This window comes from Dunckerocampus dactyliophorus, chromosome 4, assembly GCF_027744805.1.
Source record: "Dunckerocampus dactyliophorus isolate RoL2022-P2 chromosome 4, RoL_Ddac_1.1, whole genome shotgun sequence".
In the NCBI taxonomy this organism is placed as follows: domain Eukaryota; kingdom Metazoa; phylum Chordata; class Actinopteri; order Syngnathiformes; family Syngnathidae; genus Dunckerocampus; species Dunckerocampus dactyliophorus.
The window spans coordinates 21,849,617-21,866,787 of NC_072822.1; the positions used below are offsets into that span (position 1 = coordinate 21,849,617).

The 17,171-nt window shown below is 41.1% G+C and overlaps 1 protein-coding gene across 2 annotated transcripts in view; it reads left to right on the forward strand.

Moving 5' to 3' along the window:
• LOC129180224 (leucine-rich repeat transmembrane neuronal protein 4) overlaps positions 1–16,822 on the forward strand; it is a 77,060-nt gene extending 60,238 nt beyond the window's left edge. Inside the window, exon 3 of one of the 2 annotated variants that reach the window (XM_054774462.1) lies at positions 14,969–16,822. In XM_054774462.1, the coding sequence (XP_054630437.1) occupies positions 14,969–15,172 (204 nt within the window). In that variant the 3' untranslated portion in view covers positions 15,173–16,822. The remainder of the gene's footprint in view (positions 1–14,968) is intronic. The other variant, XM_054774463.1, reaches the window with a different exon arrangement.
• Positions 16,823–17,171: the final 349 nt, after the last annotated feature.

Below are 17,171 nucleotides of genomic sequence, written 5' to 3' on the forward strand. Positions count from 1 at the left end.
TTTTTATGTTGGTTATTCAGAATATGCTTTAGTTTGTGTTAATTTTATACATGCTGCTACTTTTCCTGCTGGTTCTGTACAATGGGAAATATGTTGGTAACCTTCCAATTATGAAGAAAATGTAAGTGAATTAATCTGTTTCATGTCTATTTGAATTATGAATCGTTACAAATATGCTTTGTTTTAGTAGTACACAGTGAGTAAAAAGAAAATAATATATAGAAAAAATGACGCATAAAAAAAACGACAAACTATTGATCACAAAAAAAGAAGCAGCGATAATCGTTTTATCATCGCATCGCAGGCCTCTGAACCGTAATCGCATCGTGAGTTGGCCAGAGATTCCCACTCCTACAGTAGATACAAAAAACGTTGGTCTTCTGCCATCTGCCAGGGTTTGAAGCTAAGCTTACCATTCAAAATACACTTTTCTTTGTCCATTTCTCCCCAATATTGATTCCCGCTTGTGGCTCAACATCTACCACTGCGTTTTCTCAAACTACGGCGTGGGCCGAGGGTCAAACAGGATGTGTGTACGTTATTCACATGTAAAAAAAAATAGTGCCGTTAAAGGAAATTTCCATTATTAACGCGTTTATTTTAACAGCCCTAATACCGTAATTTCCGGTGTATGAGCCGCTACTTTTTTCTGAAACTTTGAACCCTGCGGCTTAGACAGCGGTGCGTCTAATTTATGGCCATGTTCTAATATCATGACATCTTCTTTGCTTCAGGACTACTACTAATCGTTTAAATACTGTGCCGCTCGCGAGTCAGTGAGGAAACGGTAGCTTTCTTTTTGGGCAGGAGCCAATCACGAGCTATAGGTGAACTCACTCAACCCATTGGAAATCAATATAACAGTCTGACTCACAGTGGCATCTTAGAAAGAACACTAAACACATCACTTAACACTCAAAAGGTAGGTAAGAAATATACAAAACAAGTACCAATACGAGTTTAAAATAAAAAACTAAACCTATTTTAACGGCTTCCCATCATGCATTTTGTCTCAGCGAAGCATTTCATTGGCCACGGCTGCCGGAGCGCTGCAATGATTCATTCAGCCGCCTCTGTCCACCAGAGAAGCCTCCCTGAGCTTGAAATATTAGTACAGTAGTTTAATACCAGTTTCTCTAATTAACACATTCATATGTGTTGTTGTGCTCCAGCACGGAGTCACCGCTCTTCTGGTCAGTGGTCATGTGACATGATTGGATCCGTTCAATTTTACACTACAGGGGGGTGTTGTGGCAGCAAAGCTTAGTTACCCTAAGAGATGTGGAAGTGACACATAAGCTTTTTTTCATTTATTAATTAGCATCGATAATTCATGAGACTAGTCAATACTCGCGTGAGTACGGATATGTAGATATCACGGAATCGATACTCCCATCACTGCTGCTTGGGCATTCCTGTTTCCACCTTCCATGGTGAGTTTTATGTTAGCCCTATCTGTGCCTCCAAGGTCATCCATACATTTTCTATGCCGCTTATCCTAATTAGGGCTATGCTGGTGCCTATCCCAGCTGACTTCGGACTCGAGGCGGGGTACACCCTGGACTGGTCGCCAGCCAATCGCAGGGCACATATAGACAAACAATCATTCACGCTCACATTCATACCAGTGGCCAATTAACCTAACATGCGTGTTTTTGGAATGTGGGAGGAAAACGGAGTACCCACGCATGCATGGGAGAACATGCAAACTCCACACAGAGATGCCCAAGCGGAGACTCCAACCCAGGTCTTCCCGATCTCCTGACTATGTGGCCAACATGCTAACCACTTGTCCACCGTGCGGCCCGCCTCCAAGCCTACTTTGTTATTTTGCTATTTTGTGTTTTGTGCTGCTCTGTGTCTGTAAAAAACTTTATTGATTACACCAGTTACCATGTCCACACACCTGGGGTAACATGACATGAGGTGATCGTGAAACATAACATGTCTACTCCTGTAATATTTGTTTTGAGAGAAAGAAAATTCAGTATTGTGTTCTACCATTGCAAAGGAGGACAATTGTAGATTGATTATTATTAAATGAATGAAAACAACAAAAAGTACATATAGTTTTAAAAAATCAACAGCTTTTGGTTTATTTATTAGTTGGCAGGAATGCTCAGAACCTAAGAAAGATATTTCCATGAAACTTTCTGCAGCGGTGGCAGGATACCAAGCAAGAATCCCTTGTGAATCTGCGGTGAATGTCAGAATAGAAGGCAGATACAAGAATTTATTTTCACAATTTGCCGTTGCAGTTTATTTGCATTGTTGCCATGTGGGGGAAGTGACCAACCAAATCCAGCAGATGGTGCTGCACCCACTAGGTTATAATGTAATAGTATGTACACTAAGTCCCCAACTTACGAACATCCGACATGCGGACTTTCGGAGATACGAACATAAGCCGACTGGTCTATTTTTTCATGTATTTTGCCTTGTAGTACTGCACTGTAAGTCCATATTTATACTGCTACATGCTTGACCAGTAGAGGGCACTGTGACACTGCTAATGGGACCAACAGAGGAAGAGTTAGACTCTGGGGAGAGAAAGCTAAATAGAAAGCTAAATTGTAGCTGTATGATACAACCCGGACAGAGCGTGTGATTAAAGTTTATGAAGAGTTAATAGACCTGCTTAATTCCACACCACCCACAGAACACTACCTCTTTTAGAAGAGTCTAGACGAGGACGATTTGTCTTTTTTTTTTCAATATCTCCTCCTCCACCACCACTAACAACGACGTATGCTCAACCACTCCTCTTTAAAGGTAAATAACATTTATCATTACGTATTATTATATTTTATTTTTATTACTGTTTTTTTCATGAATTATCCTTGTTTAATATTACTACTGCATCCAAACTCATATTTTCATACATACACATATACTGTATATGTATACACGTACATGTAGTACCTATATCATTGGTAATATTACCTTTTCCCCTACTTAAGAACAATTCGACTAAAGAACGGTCGTCTGGAACCAATTGTGTTTGTTGGTTGGGGACTTAGTGTAATAGTATTAGACAGACATGTTTAGGATTATTCAGGCTCGGAAGAGTTCTGCAGTCTATTATGTGACATTCTAGTTTGTGTTTTGTGTATTTTGCTCTGCTTATCTTGGATCTGAATAGCTAAAAGGAGGGAATTTATTCAGATACAATTTTCTTCTTATCCAAAAAAACAAATGCACACTGCTTTCAATGCATTTTTTTTTTTTTTTTACAAATTTCTAATAATGACCTTAATTTTCAAGTATTTTAGGTCAGAATGATTTAAGAATGCTTGTAGCAGCAATTAGCAAAGAGGTTCCTGTGGCCATTAGCATGCCATCCAGCAGCCACGGACGTGTAGCCTACTAGACAGTGGTGATAATAGGGGCTTGTCTGTGCTCTCTCGCAGCAGCGTATACTACTGACTGAATTATCCAGCTGACAGCTCGTAGAGGGTGTTAATATGCCAACGTGGGCTCGTACCCTCATGCTGGCATAGTGCAGCTACCTATCACCTAATCGAGAATCATTTATTTGGCGGCCGCTTGACCCACACTGGGATAAGTGCGAGGAGGAACCATCTACAATGTATGAATTTATTTAGCAAGCTAAGACTAATTGCGCCTACCGTTTTATTGGGAGCACATTTTGTACATTTCTAGTGGCCAAAAATGTTATTGCCTCAGTAGTTGCTGTGTGTTGCAAAACACACACAGTTATCTTTTTTTCCTTGTCTATATCTGCAGTAAGGCACTCAACAGTCTTAGAAAGAACTATTCAATTGATAAATGACGTACACAATTCCACAACCAACTAGAAATGGGTGTTCATTTCATAAACAGGACACTTTGCTGACAGACTTTTCTCTGTACAGTCATCAGAATGGAGGGCAAAAACATCGACGACCAATGCAGTGTTTGTTTTATATAATCATATTTTATATTTTATATAATTATTTTATATTATTATTATATATTGTAATTATTATACAAATCTAGGAATTGCTTGTGGATCATGAGAACAGCTAAAAGAAAGATGGTGAAGAAGGACTAGAACATTATAGTCAGTGCATCACAGCATGTTATATTTCGCTAAGCTTGCATTTGGCATTACCCCAGGATGCGAAGACATGGTGACTCGCATCAGCAATAAAGCATTTTTATTAAACAAAAGATTAGCTCACACAGAGCGGCAAGACACAAAAATTCAAAGACACAAAGTAGCAAAATAATGAAGAAAGTCTAGGAGGCACAGCTAGGTCTAACATAAAACTCACCATGGGAGATGGAAACAAGAACGTGACCAAAATGAGAATAAATATAGGCAAAAGGAATAGTGCTTACGTAGAAGCAAACGGGGTACATCAAGCACATAATATGTAAGAGTCCAAGGGAATACACAAGTCCAAGTTCAAACAAACGTCCAGCGTAGCAAAGCAAAGACATGTAATGATCGGGAAACTAGCAGAAAACCACAGATGAACTAAATAGTACGCTGATTACCCATCACCCCTAGGTAAGTCACAGCGCCCTCAAACAAAAGTAAAGGTGCCCTCTACGGTACCAAACAGCAAGTAGAAATACAAAACAAAAGCACCACACACAACACAACATATTGGAAAATATATTTAATTCCAGCTTTTATAATCGTGTATTAAAATAACTATTGATATAAACAATATCCGTAATGGTGGGGTGCTGTTACTAATGTGCATTTACTTCCACTATCAATATGTAGTGATGGATAGAGATGGATATAGATACAAAGATACTACAGTTGCCTGAAGGAGAACAACAAAACATTCATCTTAGATATTTAATACAGCCGTTGCTCTTGTGCGACAGCAAGTCCATGTGGTCACAATAAATTGACAGTACACTTATGTTCCACCAAACATATGCTTGCAGCCCCCAGTGACTTAGCGCACCATTGGCTCTAGTGAGAGATAGCAACACCATCAGCATCACCATAAATATTAACTAACTTTATGTACGCTCAGGGAAGTGGGTTCTGCACACAGCTGATGTTGGTAAAACTGACACGAAAAGGAGCTTTTGGTGTGCTTACGCTTTGCTGAAGACGAACAAGAGCATGTATTTTTCTTTTTGTGCATCACTCTTATCACTTGTTCATTGTCTTTTGAAGTAGTGTCACTTTTCATTTTACCAACAAACAAATTGCAACAACATTATGTTTACAAGCTGTGATAGCACTAAATCTAAAATAAACAAAATCGCTCTGAGTACTTATCAACTCTCAGGAATTGAAGTCCAGTGATAGACAAAAATGAGTCATTTTTAGCTGAGACATGCATGCAGAAGCGTAAGGAGGAGAAAAAGCACGCCTCCTAACATTTAAAAGGGCGATAATAGCATTGAATGTACATAACAGCACCTGTAAAAGAGTTTTAGCGGCATAAAGAAAAAACGGATCTGATGCCAGATGCTTTTTTTATTGCCTTGGTCAGTTGCCAGCAAGTCACTAAAGAATTACTTAATTTTCAAGAGGAAAGGAGACTATTGTAAGAAAACTATTGCAATCTGGACATTTTATGTCATGTGATGTCTTTCTAGTTAAGAAGTGCACACCTACACAGCGTAGGACCTCCTTTGCCATTAAAACGTGGATATGGAGATTATGCCTCAGGCTAAACTGAGTGTATGCAGCCTTAAGCCCCATGCAGCTGTTGGCCGGTGTCCAACATGTGCAAGCCAATGATTCACCTCTCTAAGAGCTCCTCCCATAATGGCCAACATCCCCCTATATTCCTAATTAAAGCCGAATGCACACTGTGCTGGCTTGGCCAAAAATGCTTTTATTCTGTGCTAAGAGTCTTGCAGATATTTACACGTAGTCCTCTTCAATGCCCTCAAAAAATATCACCATAATTCGCCATTCTTGATTAGACTTTATTCCATATGAAGAGATATACATTGACTATTTCATATTTTAGGTATTAGCGAATGCTCTCATTGAAGCTGATCTCAATGGAGGAAGCAGATACTGAAGCAGCCGTTTCAACTAAATGTTGAATACTGTACTACTTAGGCATCTTCAAAGTCATTCACTGTTTTATATGCACTGCGTTAACATGTTCTCATTTGTATCCAAGGTGATTTGCAAGTGAAGACAATCACTTAGGCCTCAACTACGGATGCTCCGATCAATCGGCCACTGATCAATATCAGCTGATGTCCGTAAAAAAAAAACATGTGATCGGTGTATGCCGATAAACGCCCTTCAAAGGCGATCACAAAAAACGATCGGCGAGTGGCGGCAAATCCGACATGTCTGCTGTGTCACGTAGAGTTGCCAACAAAATGGTGCGTCTCGTATTGAATTTGACACATGCTACGGCAATCGATGCCAGCGTGATTGATCATTCTCTTACCAAACCTATCTCCATTCGAATATTCTTGCATCTTTGTTTACACGCTATGCCTAGCTGTGACTGGCTGTACTTTGCATCGGTGGCAGCTTGCTAGCTAGCGCTATCTGCCTAGCTTCTGTTCTTCAGACTCCAAATGTGACTTTTTTACCACACCGACATTTTGTTTTTAAAACAAACAAGCAATGCGGTGAATTCAGAGCTCGTCTTTGTCCCATAGGGAAGCCACAAGTGGATATCACGTTCATGGGGGATGTACTTTTTCAAATGTCATTGAACAACATCACTCTCTTGTTGTCATTATACTAATTATGTCTTGTCCTCAAAACACTGTGTGTGTGGTTGTTTAACACATAGTGTGTCCGGCCTTATGATGGTGATACTGTGCTATCCCGCTAGTTGATTTTGAGTAGCTCACCAAAGGGTCAAAGAATATTTGCTTCAAGCCTTCGTAGTTTTTTTCTAACTGTTTTTTTTTTTATAACTGAGTTTTTATAATGACAAATGAGCATAAAATATCATAAAGACGACTGCCACACTGTTTGAGTAGAAATCTGCTTGGTAAATAAAGTAGCGTACAATTTAAAGTACAATTTAAATGTTGCCAGTCATAAAATCCCTGATTTCAACAGAAGAAGTACTCATTCAGACACAGTGCAAGGGGATCAGGTAAAGATGTGAACAGTAAGTGCAAGTTGGGCATTTTTGGCAGTTAGAGGTGCTCTAAGTAATCAAGTGTCAAGAGATCATTGAATATAGAGTACTCCCACACGCTAATAGCATTTGGCTGCTTGACTACTCTTACTACTTTTTCATTCTTGTCCCCTGTGCAAACCCTCAAGTCTGTCCTCCGATCATCTGGGCAGTGACGGGGTGCAGGCGACAGCCATCCTGGGCATAAATATCATGGCAAATTTTAATTGACTAAAAACATGTGGATCTAGTCATAGTACGTCATAACCTCATAGCTGCAATGTCATATGCCAACTAGGACTTATTTTGGCTTGCTTCCACATTGCTAAACACAGACAAGAAATACGATGACCCTATAGCAGCGGTTCTCAATTATTTTCTGCCCCCCTGCCCCCTCCTTGTCGTATTTATTTATTTCTCTGTACAAACCACGGTAGGAGTTGCTCTGTAGGAGACGTCCAAGCATGAGGAAAGACACTAACATACCTGCCAACCTTAGAGAAAAAGAGTATAGTGCGTAATGCCTCTCATTAACCCCCACCCAACCCTCACCCCTTTTGTTTCCTGCTGTACATTTCCCTTACCTTTCCAGCTTGCTTGTGTGTGTAACCCCTCCCTCCCACTTCTGCTTAGTATCATCACATACGGCACTGCCACTTCCCGATTCATACCGGAAAGTCGATCTGTTCAACACACGTGCAAAACGCAAAACACTGCATCCGCTCAGCAGCCTGTTGACCTATTTCACCGCAGTTATGAATTGCAAGCACTAGGCAACACAATTTGCAGCACGCATGCGCAATATACATGTGTAGTACTTTTTAAATCTATCATACTTATGTTTTTTCCCTACATCTCTTACAATATCATATGCAAAAAATATGCAAACTAGCCAACAACGTCATCTATGGCCTTCCAGGACAGTCAATAGCTACTTAGCTACTAATAATAGCTACTCCTGCGGAGTTGGCAACATTGATGACAACCACCATAATACAGAAGAAGACATTTGTTGACGGCCCCTGCACTCCGGTCTCATAAGTCAGACTGCACAGAAAACGGCTCGTTTTGATCAAAACTGGGTTGTAGCTGTTTGTCTGTGATGCCGCGGTTGGAAAGAGGTATGGTTTTCTGTGTGAGAACCATTCACTTGGGAGTTATTGATCCCGGAAGTTTGAATATGTGAATATGTTTCTAACCTCACCGCAGTCCCTTACACAGTTTTGCGAGATGTCGCAAAAGTTTTGCAAACTCTCACAAAAGTTTGTTGTTTTTTTGTTTTTTTTTTTAACCATCACTTTTTTTTTCTCCAGGTCCCCTCTGGGGCTCCGTACATTTGTAAACACAACTCACAGGTAAAAAACAAAAAAAGTTGACAGCACTGCAAAACGTGGACGTTCTACTCCAGTACATTGAAGTAATTTTTTTACATTAGGGATTCTGTTTATTTTCATAATGGTGTCTAAAATAATCTGCTAAATGATGCAATGTTTTCACTGATAATTGTTAGGTATTATTATTATTATTACACCTTTAGATTTAGTGTGTTAGCACAAGAGTTGCACAACACTCACAGATAACCCATCAAAGTATCTATTCATTGATGGTGTGAATGTGAGCGTGAATGCTTGTTTGTATAAACTGTATGTGCTCTGTGATTGACTGGTGACCTTTGCTGGCTGTACCCCGCCTCTCACCTTAAGTCAACCGGGATAGGTTCCAGCTCCCTGCAACGCAGAATACGGATAAGCAGTAGACAATACAATGGAAAAGTCAGGTTTTTCCAAAGTCATCCATCCATCTTCTATGCCCCTTATCCTCACTAGGGTTGCGGGGGTATGCTAGAGCCTATCCCAGCTGACTTTGGCCGAGAGGCGGGTTACACCCTGGACTGGTCGCCAGGCAATTCCAGGGCATGTTTTTCAAATTCCCAGTGTAAAATTCTAAATGGCACCCATTCATAAAATCCTAACTGTTATTTTAGCCAACAAAGAGGATATAATTTCTTTTTTAGAGCGTACAAGAGTCTGTGTAATCGAAGTAATGTTGTGTTGTCTAGTCTAATCAGAATGTTTCATGATTAAACCAGTATAATAGGAGAACTTAACCTACCAAAGGGGTGCATTTGTTCATGTATTTACAGATGTGTTGCGTCTGTAGTCACTCGAGGTTAACAGTGATGGGCAAAAAAACTGGGCAATAAAAAACTTTATTGTCTTAGTAACTGCAGTTCAGTTTATTTTATGACACCTTTGGAGTACAGCCTGGCTATGTGGAATCCAAACAGGTAAGAAATGTTGAGGAGATAAAGGTTAGAAGTGCTTCACCAACTACAGTTGTAGAGCAGACGGGAAAGGGTGATTGCTTGAAACAAACACATTTATATTGACTCCACTACAACCTCCACTTACAGCCTTGACTTTTACGATTCCATTAATTGGAGAAAACAAGCACACAAGGCCCTCTTTTCTCTACAATTTGCAAAAAGAGGACCCAGATAAAGACCCCCACATAGACACCACTTATTTTACATCTGTATATTTGCTTTTCATTTATTCTTTATAAGACCTTCTCAAGGGTTGCGTAAGGGTTGTGCAAAGCAAAAAAAAAAAAAAAAATGGTGTTTCCAACTAATCCTCCTATTTAAGCAACGAGCAAACAAAGCCAGATTGGAGTGCAGTCGGCACCGTGAATCTTGACCAGTACCGGATACAGATATATTGGGGAATCAAATCAGTTTTAAGTAAATCCTTTTGTGATTCTAGCAAATAATCCTAGACAGAATATTTCATAAATAGATGTGAGCAGTGATTTTCCATGCGGGGGCTTTGAGAAGCTTCTGGGAGACTGGTCCTGGCATAATATTTTAGACAAATAACAAATAATATGATGGATGTTGTCATCAATCATTCCCAATTAAAGGAACCGTTGCTATTTAATAACTGACAACTGAAATGATGCATTGCTTATATGCTTTATCATACTTAAAATGATATGATGTTCTGTTATTGTGCATATCTGTCATTGTTCTCATCCGGATAGTGTGCTTCCTTTCCTTTGTCTTTGTATTATGTGTTGCCTATAGTGTGTGATGTTAAATACAATGTATGCCGCATAATACAAAAGTCCAAGGCACCATTGGATTTGTTTTAGCATTCAAGAGATTCAAGAGATTCAAGAGAGTTTTATTGTCATGTGCATGGTAAAACAGCAGTTATACCATGCAATGAAAATCTTATTCTGTTCATTCTCCCAAGGAAAAGAAAGAAAAACACAAGAAAGAATAAGAACATAAGAAACATAAACACATATACATAAATACCAAGAAATTAAGCAACAACAGAAGAGACATTAATGCAAGTAAATAATACAAATAAATAAATAAATAAATAAATAAAGTGCTATGAGTGTGTGTTGCGTGTGGCGTGTCTGAGTGCTTCATTGAGAAGCCTGATGGCCTGTGGGTAAAAGCTGTTTGCCAGCCTTGTGGTCCTGGACTGCAAACTCCTGTAGCGTCTGCCTGACGGTAGGAGTGTGAATAATGAGTGTTGTGGATGTGTGCTGTCCTTGATGAGGTTGTGTGTTCTGCGTAGGACTCTAGATGTATAAATGTCTTGCAGTGAGGGGAGGGCTGCCCCAACAATGTTCTGTGAGGTCTTGATCACCCGCTGGAGTGCCTTCCTATCACGTGTTGTACAGTTACCGTACCAAACAGTGATGGAGGCGGTAAGGACACTTTCGATGGTGCATCTGTAGAAGCAACTCAGGATTGTGGTGGACATGCCAAATTTCCTCAGTCTTCTCAGGAAGTACAGTCTCCTTTGGGACTTCTTCAGAATTTGTTGGGTGTTGTGAGACCAGGTGAGGTCCTCGCTGATGTGTGTGCCAAGGAACTTGAAGGTTTTCACCCTCTCCACCTCAGTCTCATCAATAAACAGGGGTCTATGTGGCTCCTTTTCCCTTGTTCTTGGGTCGATGATCATCTCTTTAGTCTTATCTGTATTGAGAAGGAGATTGTTATCACGACACCAAGCTATGAGGTCCGCCACCTCTCTTCTGTATGATGTTTCAACACCACCAGTGATCAGTCCGATGACTGTAGTGTCATCCGCAAATTTAATGATGCTGGTGTTGTTCTGGGAGGCCACGCAATCGTAGGTGAAGAGCGTGTAGAGGAGTGGACTCAGCACACACCCCTGTGGGGTCCCAGTGCTCACAATTCTTGAGCTGGATGTGCGGTTGTGGACTCTGACTGACTGGGGTCTGCCTGTGAGAAAGTTAAACACCCAGTTACAGAGGGAGGGAGACAGGCCAAGTGTGAGGAGCTTATTTGTGAGTTTGTGGGGGCAGACTGTATTAAAAGCAGAGCTATAGTCTATAAATAGCATTCTGACGTATGTGTCCTGGCCCTGTAGGTGAGAAAGGGCTGTGTGGATGGCAGTGTTGACTGCATCATCCGTGGACCGGTTCTGGCGATATGCAAACTGTAGAGGGTCCACAGTTGCCGCCGGGATGCTCTTTTTGATGTGGGTCATGACTATTCTTTCAAAGCACTTCATAACAATAGGAGTGAGTGCTATAGGGCGATAGTCATTCAAGCAGGTCACGTTGCTCTTCTTGGGTACGGGCACTATGGTGGTGGACTTAAAGCAGGTCGGTACAGATGCTTGTGCAAGCGACAGGTTAAATATGTCAGCAAGCACATCAGCTAGCTCTGATGAGCAAACCCGAAGTGCACGTCCTGAGATGTTGTCTGGGCCTGCTGCTTTTCGTGGGTTTGTTTTGTTTAGAACCCTGCGCACATCAGCTGATGTCACCATGAGAGGTGCGTCCTGTGTGCTCCCCAGGTTCAGCCACCCTCTCTGCTCATCAGGAGTTTGGGTGTCAAAGCGGGCATAGAACTCATTCAGCTCATCTGGAAGTGTGGTTTGGCTGGACGTGGCTACGCTACTCTGCTGTCGATAGTCTGTGATGTGCTGGAGCCCCGCCCACATGCGCCGAGGGTCTGAGGTGGAATAGTAGCCCTCCAGCTTCTGTCTGTACTGTCTTTTGGCCTCTCGTATGGACCTCCTCAGGTCATATCTGGCCTTTTTGTAGTCATCAGCGGTGCCCATGACAAATGCAGTCGAACGAGCACGTAGCTTAGCCCTTACATCACAGTTCATCCACTGTTTTTGGTTAGGGTATTTTCTGTAATACTTGGTGGTGGTAACAGTCTCTATGCATGTGCTAATGTAGCCAGTAACAGCAGAAGCATATTCATCCAAATCAACAGTACAATCTACCCTCCCCGCTGCAGTTTTAAACACATCCCAGTTTGTGCAGCCAAAGCAGTCCTGAAGTACTTGATCAGTTTCTTCATTCCATACTTTAACTGCTGTACTTACAGGGGGAGCTTTTTTGAGAAGTTGTCTGTACGTTGGATAAAGGAATATAGAGATGTGGTCAGCCTTTCCAAAGTGGGGTCTTGGAACAGCCTTCAAAGCACCTTTCATGTTGCAGTAGACTTGGTCCAGGATGTTATTTTCCCTTGTGGGAAAGCTCACATACTGGTAATATTTGGGGAGGACAGTCCTGAGGTTACAGTGGTTGAAATCGCCAGATATAATGAATACAGCGTCTGGGTGTTTGGTCTCGTGTTTATCAATGATGTCATGCAGAAGGCCTAGTGCATTAGCAGTGTTAGCTCGTGGTGGGATGTAAACAGCAGTTAAATACACAGCGCTAAACTCACGAGGTAAATAAAAAGGTCTGCATTTCACCATCAGCAGCTCAATGTCCTGCGAGCAGTGCTTTTCCATCGTCTGTACGTCTGTGCACCACCGTTTGTTTACGTAAACACAGACGCCGCCACCTCTGTGTTTACCAGACGCTAAAGTCCGATCTCCCCGGTAAGCAGCAAATGATTCCAACTGGATCGCCGAGTCCGGTATATCCTCCGTCAGCCAGGTTTCTGTGAAGGTGAGGACACAGCATTCCCTGATCTCACGTTGAGCTGTAATCCTTGCTCGTAGTTCGTCCATCTTGTTTTCAAGAGAGCGGACGTTGGCTAGCAGCAAGCTTGGTAGCGGTGGCCTAGTCGCTCTAGCTTTTAGCCTAGCATGCAGGCCGGCTCGCTTGCCTCGTTTACGCCTCGGATGCTTTGCTCGCCGGGTATTCAGCTCACCGGGGCCGCAGGCTGCTGCGTTCTCCCGGCGCAGAAGAAAGGCAAAGTCTGAGAGGCTAAATGAAAGTTCATGGTGAACCCTGCCGATGTTCAAAAGTGTCTCCCTGTTGTAATGTACTGCGTGAGTGTGTTGAATGTCCAAAATGAGCATATGTCATGATTTCCAATACAATCACAAAATCAATATGATTATAAAACTTGTAGATTTGTATTTGTCAGTACATTATTACAGTAGTAGGGGAAATAAGTATTTGATCCCCTTGCCGATTTACTAAGTGTCCAGAATTTTTATGGTAGGTTGACTGTAACAAAAAGAGACTGTAAAAAAACAAAATCCAGAAAAACACATGAAAGAAAGGTTATACGATCATTTGTATTTGATTGAGTGAAATAAGTGTTTTTCTTTGATGAGAAAGAGCCTCAAAACTGTTTTTACGTCGGGATGGTGTCACTGGGGTCATATTTAGCATTTCTCTGCCTCCAAACATGGCGAGTTGAGTATTTTGGCCTCATCTGATCATATCACATTCTCGCAAGCCCTGTCTGAATCGCTGGAAAAATTTAGATGGGCCTGAACATGTCTTCTTGTGTAACGGGCCTTTGTGGGCAGTGACTGTGATCCCAACTCCCATGAGCTCCTGAACCAGCTCCTCCCGTGTAAAAAGGATTCATTATGCTACACTGTAGTCACCGCGCCCGACCCTTCTGACGGCCCCTGTATTCCGTCATGGTTATTCGGCGGGGGCTGACTTGCAATTCTCTGACGAAATACTAGGGGCGGTGTTTTCCTGAGCGTGAACAACCACAACTCGACTAGCTGTTTAGCTTCCTGTGTATTAATAGTATTGAAGTAGTATTTTTGGGAACTGTTGAACGTCTGGCAATCCTTGTAATCGGGTGAGGAAGTATTATATCAGTTCTCATATTTGCATATTACAGTCACCCCTCGTTTATAGTTTATATTTATCCAGCCCCGACTGCGATCGATGAATTTCCGCAAAGTAGGATTCAATATTAATAAATTGAATATTTTCGAGGTCATTTGTCACCTTGTTTTGTATCGCATGCAGTGAAATGTGTGTCGTATCATGTCTCAGAATTGATAAAGTAAGCATATTTTGTATAACTAGGGGAGGTAAATGCCTCTCTGAAACCTAAATGGAATTAATGTCATTGCTAATGGCTATATGTGTCCTACTATTTATTGTTTAGTATGTAAAATGGCTGCTGTAAAAAAAAAAGTCATTAGAGGTGAACACAGTTTAGTGCCTATTTTGCATGTTGTCTGTTATGTGTCATTTCTATGCATTACATCTCCAAATACATTACACATCAGTCCCATTTAATTGACACAATTCCGACCTCACTTGCAAGTAAACCTGAATGCGGTATCGGAATCAGCGAAGTGCTAGTAATGTAATAAGCACTCTCTTCTAAATGGAGCCTTGATACCATTTAAAAGAGGGCAGAAAGTATGTTTGCACTCTTGCTCAAGGCTTTCGTCTTGCATATAAATCATTCTCGCTGAAAGTTGGTGTTTGAGCACCACATATTTCAGGTCTCGGGGCGTGCTCTGTATCACCAGCCAAGACTGCATTAATGACAGTGCGGTGCCATGAGCAAATTAGGCCAATTTCAAATACTCTCAAAGTGGGTAAAATGTTGAAATGGATGATTTAGAGAGCTTATGTTGGTCTCTCTCGTTTTTGTGCTTTTCTAGATACCGTTGCAGCTGAGAGCCCTGACGTACGGGTGTGAGCAGTCAGTGCTGGATTACTGCCATGCTCACCTGCACCTTAACATGGAGCCCGACATTCAGGAGATGGACAGTCTAAGGCCAAGCAGGCACCAGCGGGGCCCAATGACTGTGCTCCCCTCTGCGCCTGTGTCGTCTCGCCCCCGGACCCATTCCCTCCGTCAGTGAGCAGCACACACAAGTAAATAATCAGCAGACTTTTCAAATAAAACAAGCTGTTGAAGGGAAGCGGTACTGGTAAAGAAGGAACAGAGACAGTTAATCTGCTGAAGAGCATCCAGGACCACAGGGTAATGAGGATGGAATATTTCTCAGTGGAAATATAAGGGTGCATCTGTATTGACTGATGAGCTTCTGACCCATCAAACCCTCAATATCCTCAATTAGCCAAGGAGGCTGAACAGCAGCTTGATGTTCAATGTTCCGCTTTTGCTCCCGCTTTGCTTGTTGAGGAGTATTAAGGATAATACTTCAATGATGTGTTAATCCTATTAAACATTCTGTATTTTTGCCACATTTTTCCACGACTGGGTACCTCTGCTGGGTCAGGTAAAGTAATCAAATGCAAATGGATCTAAATACAGAAGGGAAACAGTAAAGTTTTTCTGCTGCTTTTTTGTTTAGATGTTATTGTCGTTATGAAGCTGCGAGTCAGAAGACCCTGTACAACGTTCATGTTCACTCACCATGGACCACAGACAAAAAGTGTCACATATAAAGCCACACACCGTGCCAGTATATACTACAGTATATGGACTTTTGATTTTCTTAATCATTCTTGATGTTGATCGCATAGTTACAAATAGACAGATAAAAAAAATCAACAAAAAAAAATCATCCACTGAATTTATTCTTGTATAAAATGTTTTTTTCCTCCCCAAAAGTGTTCTTCGACCAGTTATCTTATCATGGCCTCACATACACTATCTACATGTGCGTACTTTTTACAGGATGTTACATAATATATGGCAAATAAAGTGTGGTAAATCATCCATGGTAGTGTCATTAATTATGATCAGTGATATTAACTCAAACCACCTTCTGCTTTGGACGGCTGCAGAGTTGATTGAGACTAAATAGCAGCGCTGAACATTTAAAGGGCACCTGCTATGCTTCTGAAGTTTAAATAATGCCAAGATGCCGTCACTGGACACATCATTAGGATTGTCTGCACAATGTAATGACATCCAATATAAGAGCTTCATCAAAGCTGTTTGGTTGGACTGACTTTCATTCAAGCATGATTATTATTAGCGGCAATTTGAAATGGTGTCGAAATGCATCGTACCACGTTCCTTTACTGTGATGTAAGTTCAGTTTTACTGTATGTCGGAACTTAAATAATACCTACATTAACTCCTAAATCACTCACACAGAACACAGAACACATGATGGACATATAAAATAAAGTCATAGAAATATTAAAAACAAAAAATTAAATGAAACAGATATTTGTAATTAATTTATGGTGGCACATTTGCAACCACAAAACATTGGAACACTGTACTTTCATAGGAGCAGATGCTTTAACACGCTCAAGAACACGATCTATGTCCTTAATGATGGCCGTAACAGTCGAACAGTTAAGAACAAACGTGTGGCCAATATTGGTGGGTGTCTACGATGTTCATTCTCACTTCCATGGTGATGGCTTTTCTTTTCCTTGGCGCATTTCCACCAGAAGAGCCTTCCTTAAGCTTGGGAGACATAGTGAAGCGCAAGCGTCATTACTGATCAACATTAAGTTTAGAATTAATTTATGGGAGTTCGTTCATCACCACAAAACGTTGTAACATGGAACATTGTACACTGAGGACCACCTGTAATTTAACTGTGCATACTGTATGTAACTAATGTGATTTCTTCTTTTTTTTGTATTAGGTATACACCAAAAATGCCCAATTTCTCTCTTGGATACCGATGTGTCATTCTTTTCAAATTTAGAAACGCAGTCACATCTGGCAATTTCCAATTGCTTTGTACCACCACAATAACAAAGTAACAAAACAATCAGCTCAAATGAACTTGTCATCTCATCAAGTACTGTTACAAACACACAACATATGAACGTGATCCAATCAAAATTCTGACTGTCTTCTGGAAACAAAAACAAATATCTGAGGCAGCAGTGGACTTAAATCCAATATGTCCCTCAGGTTCCTCCAGT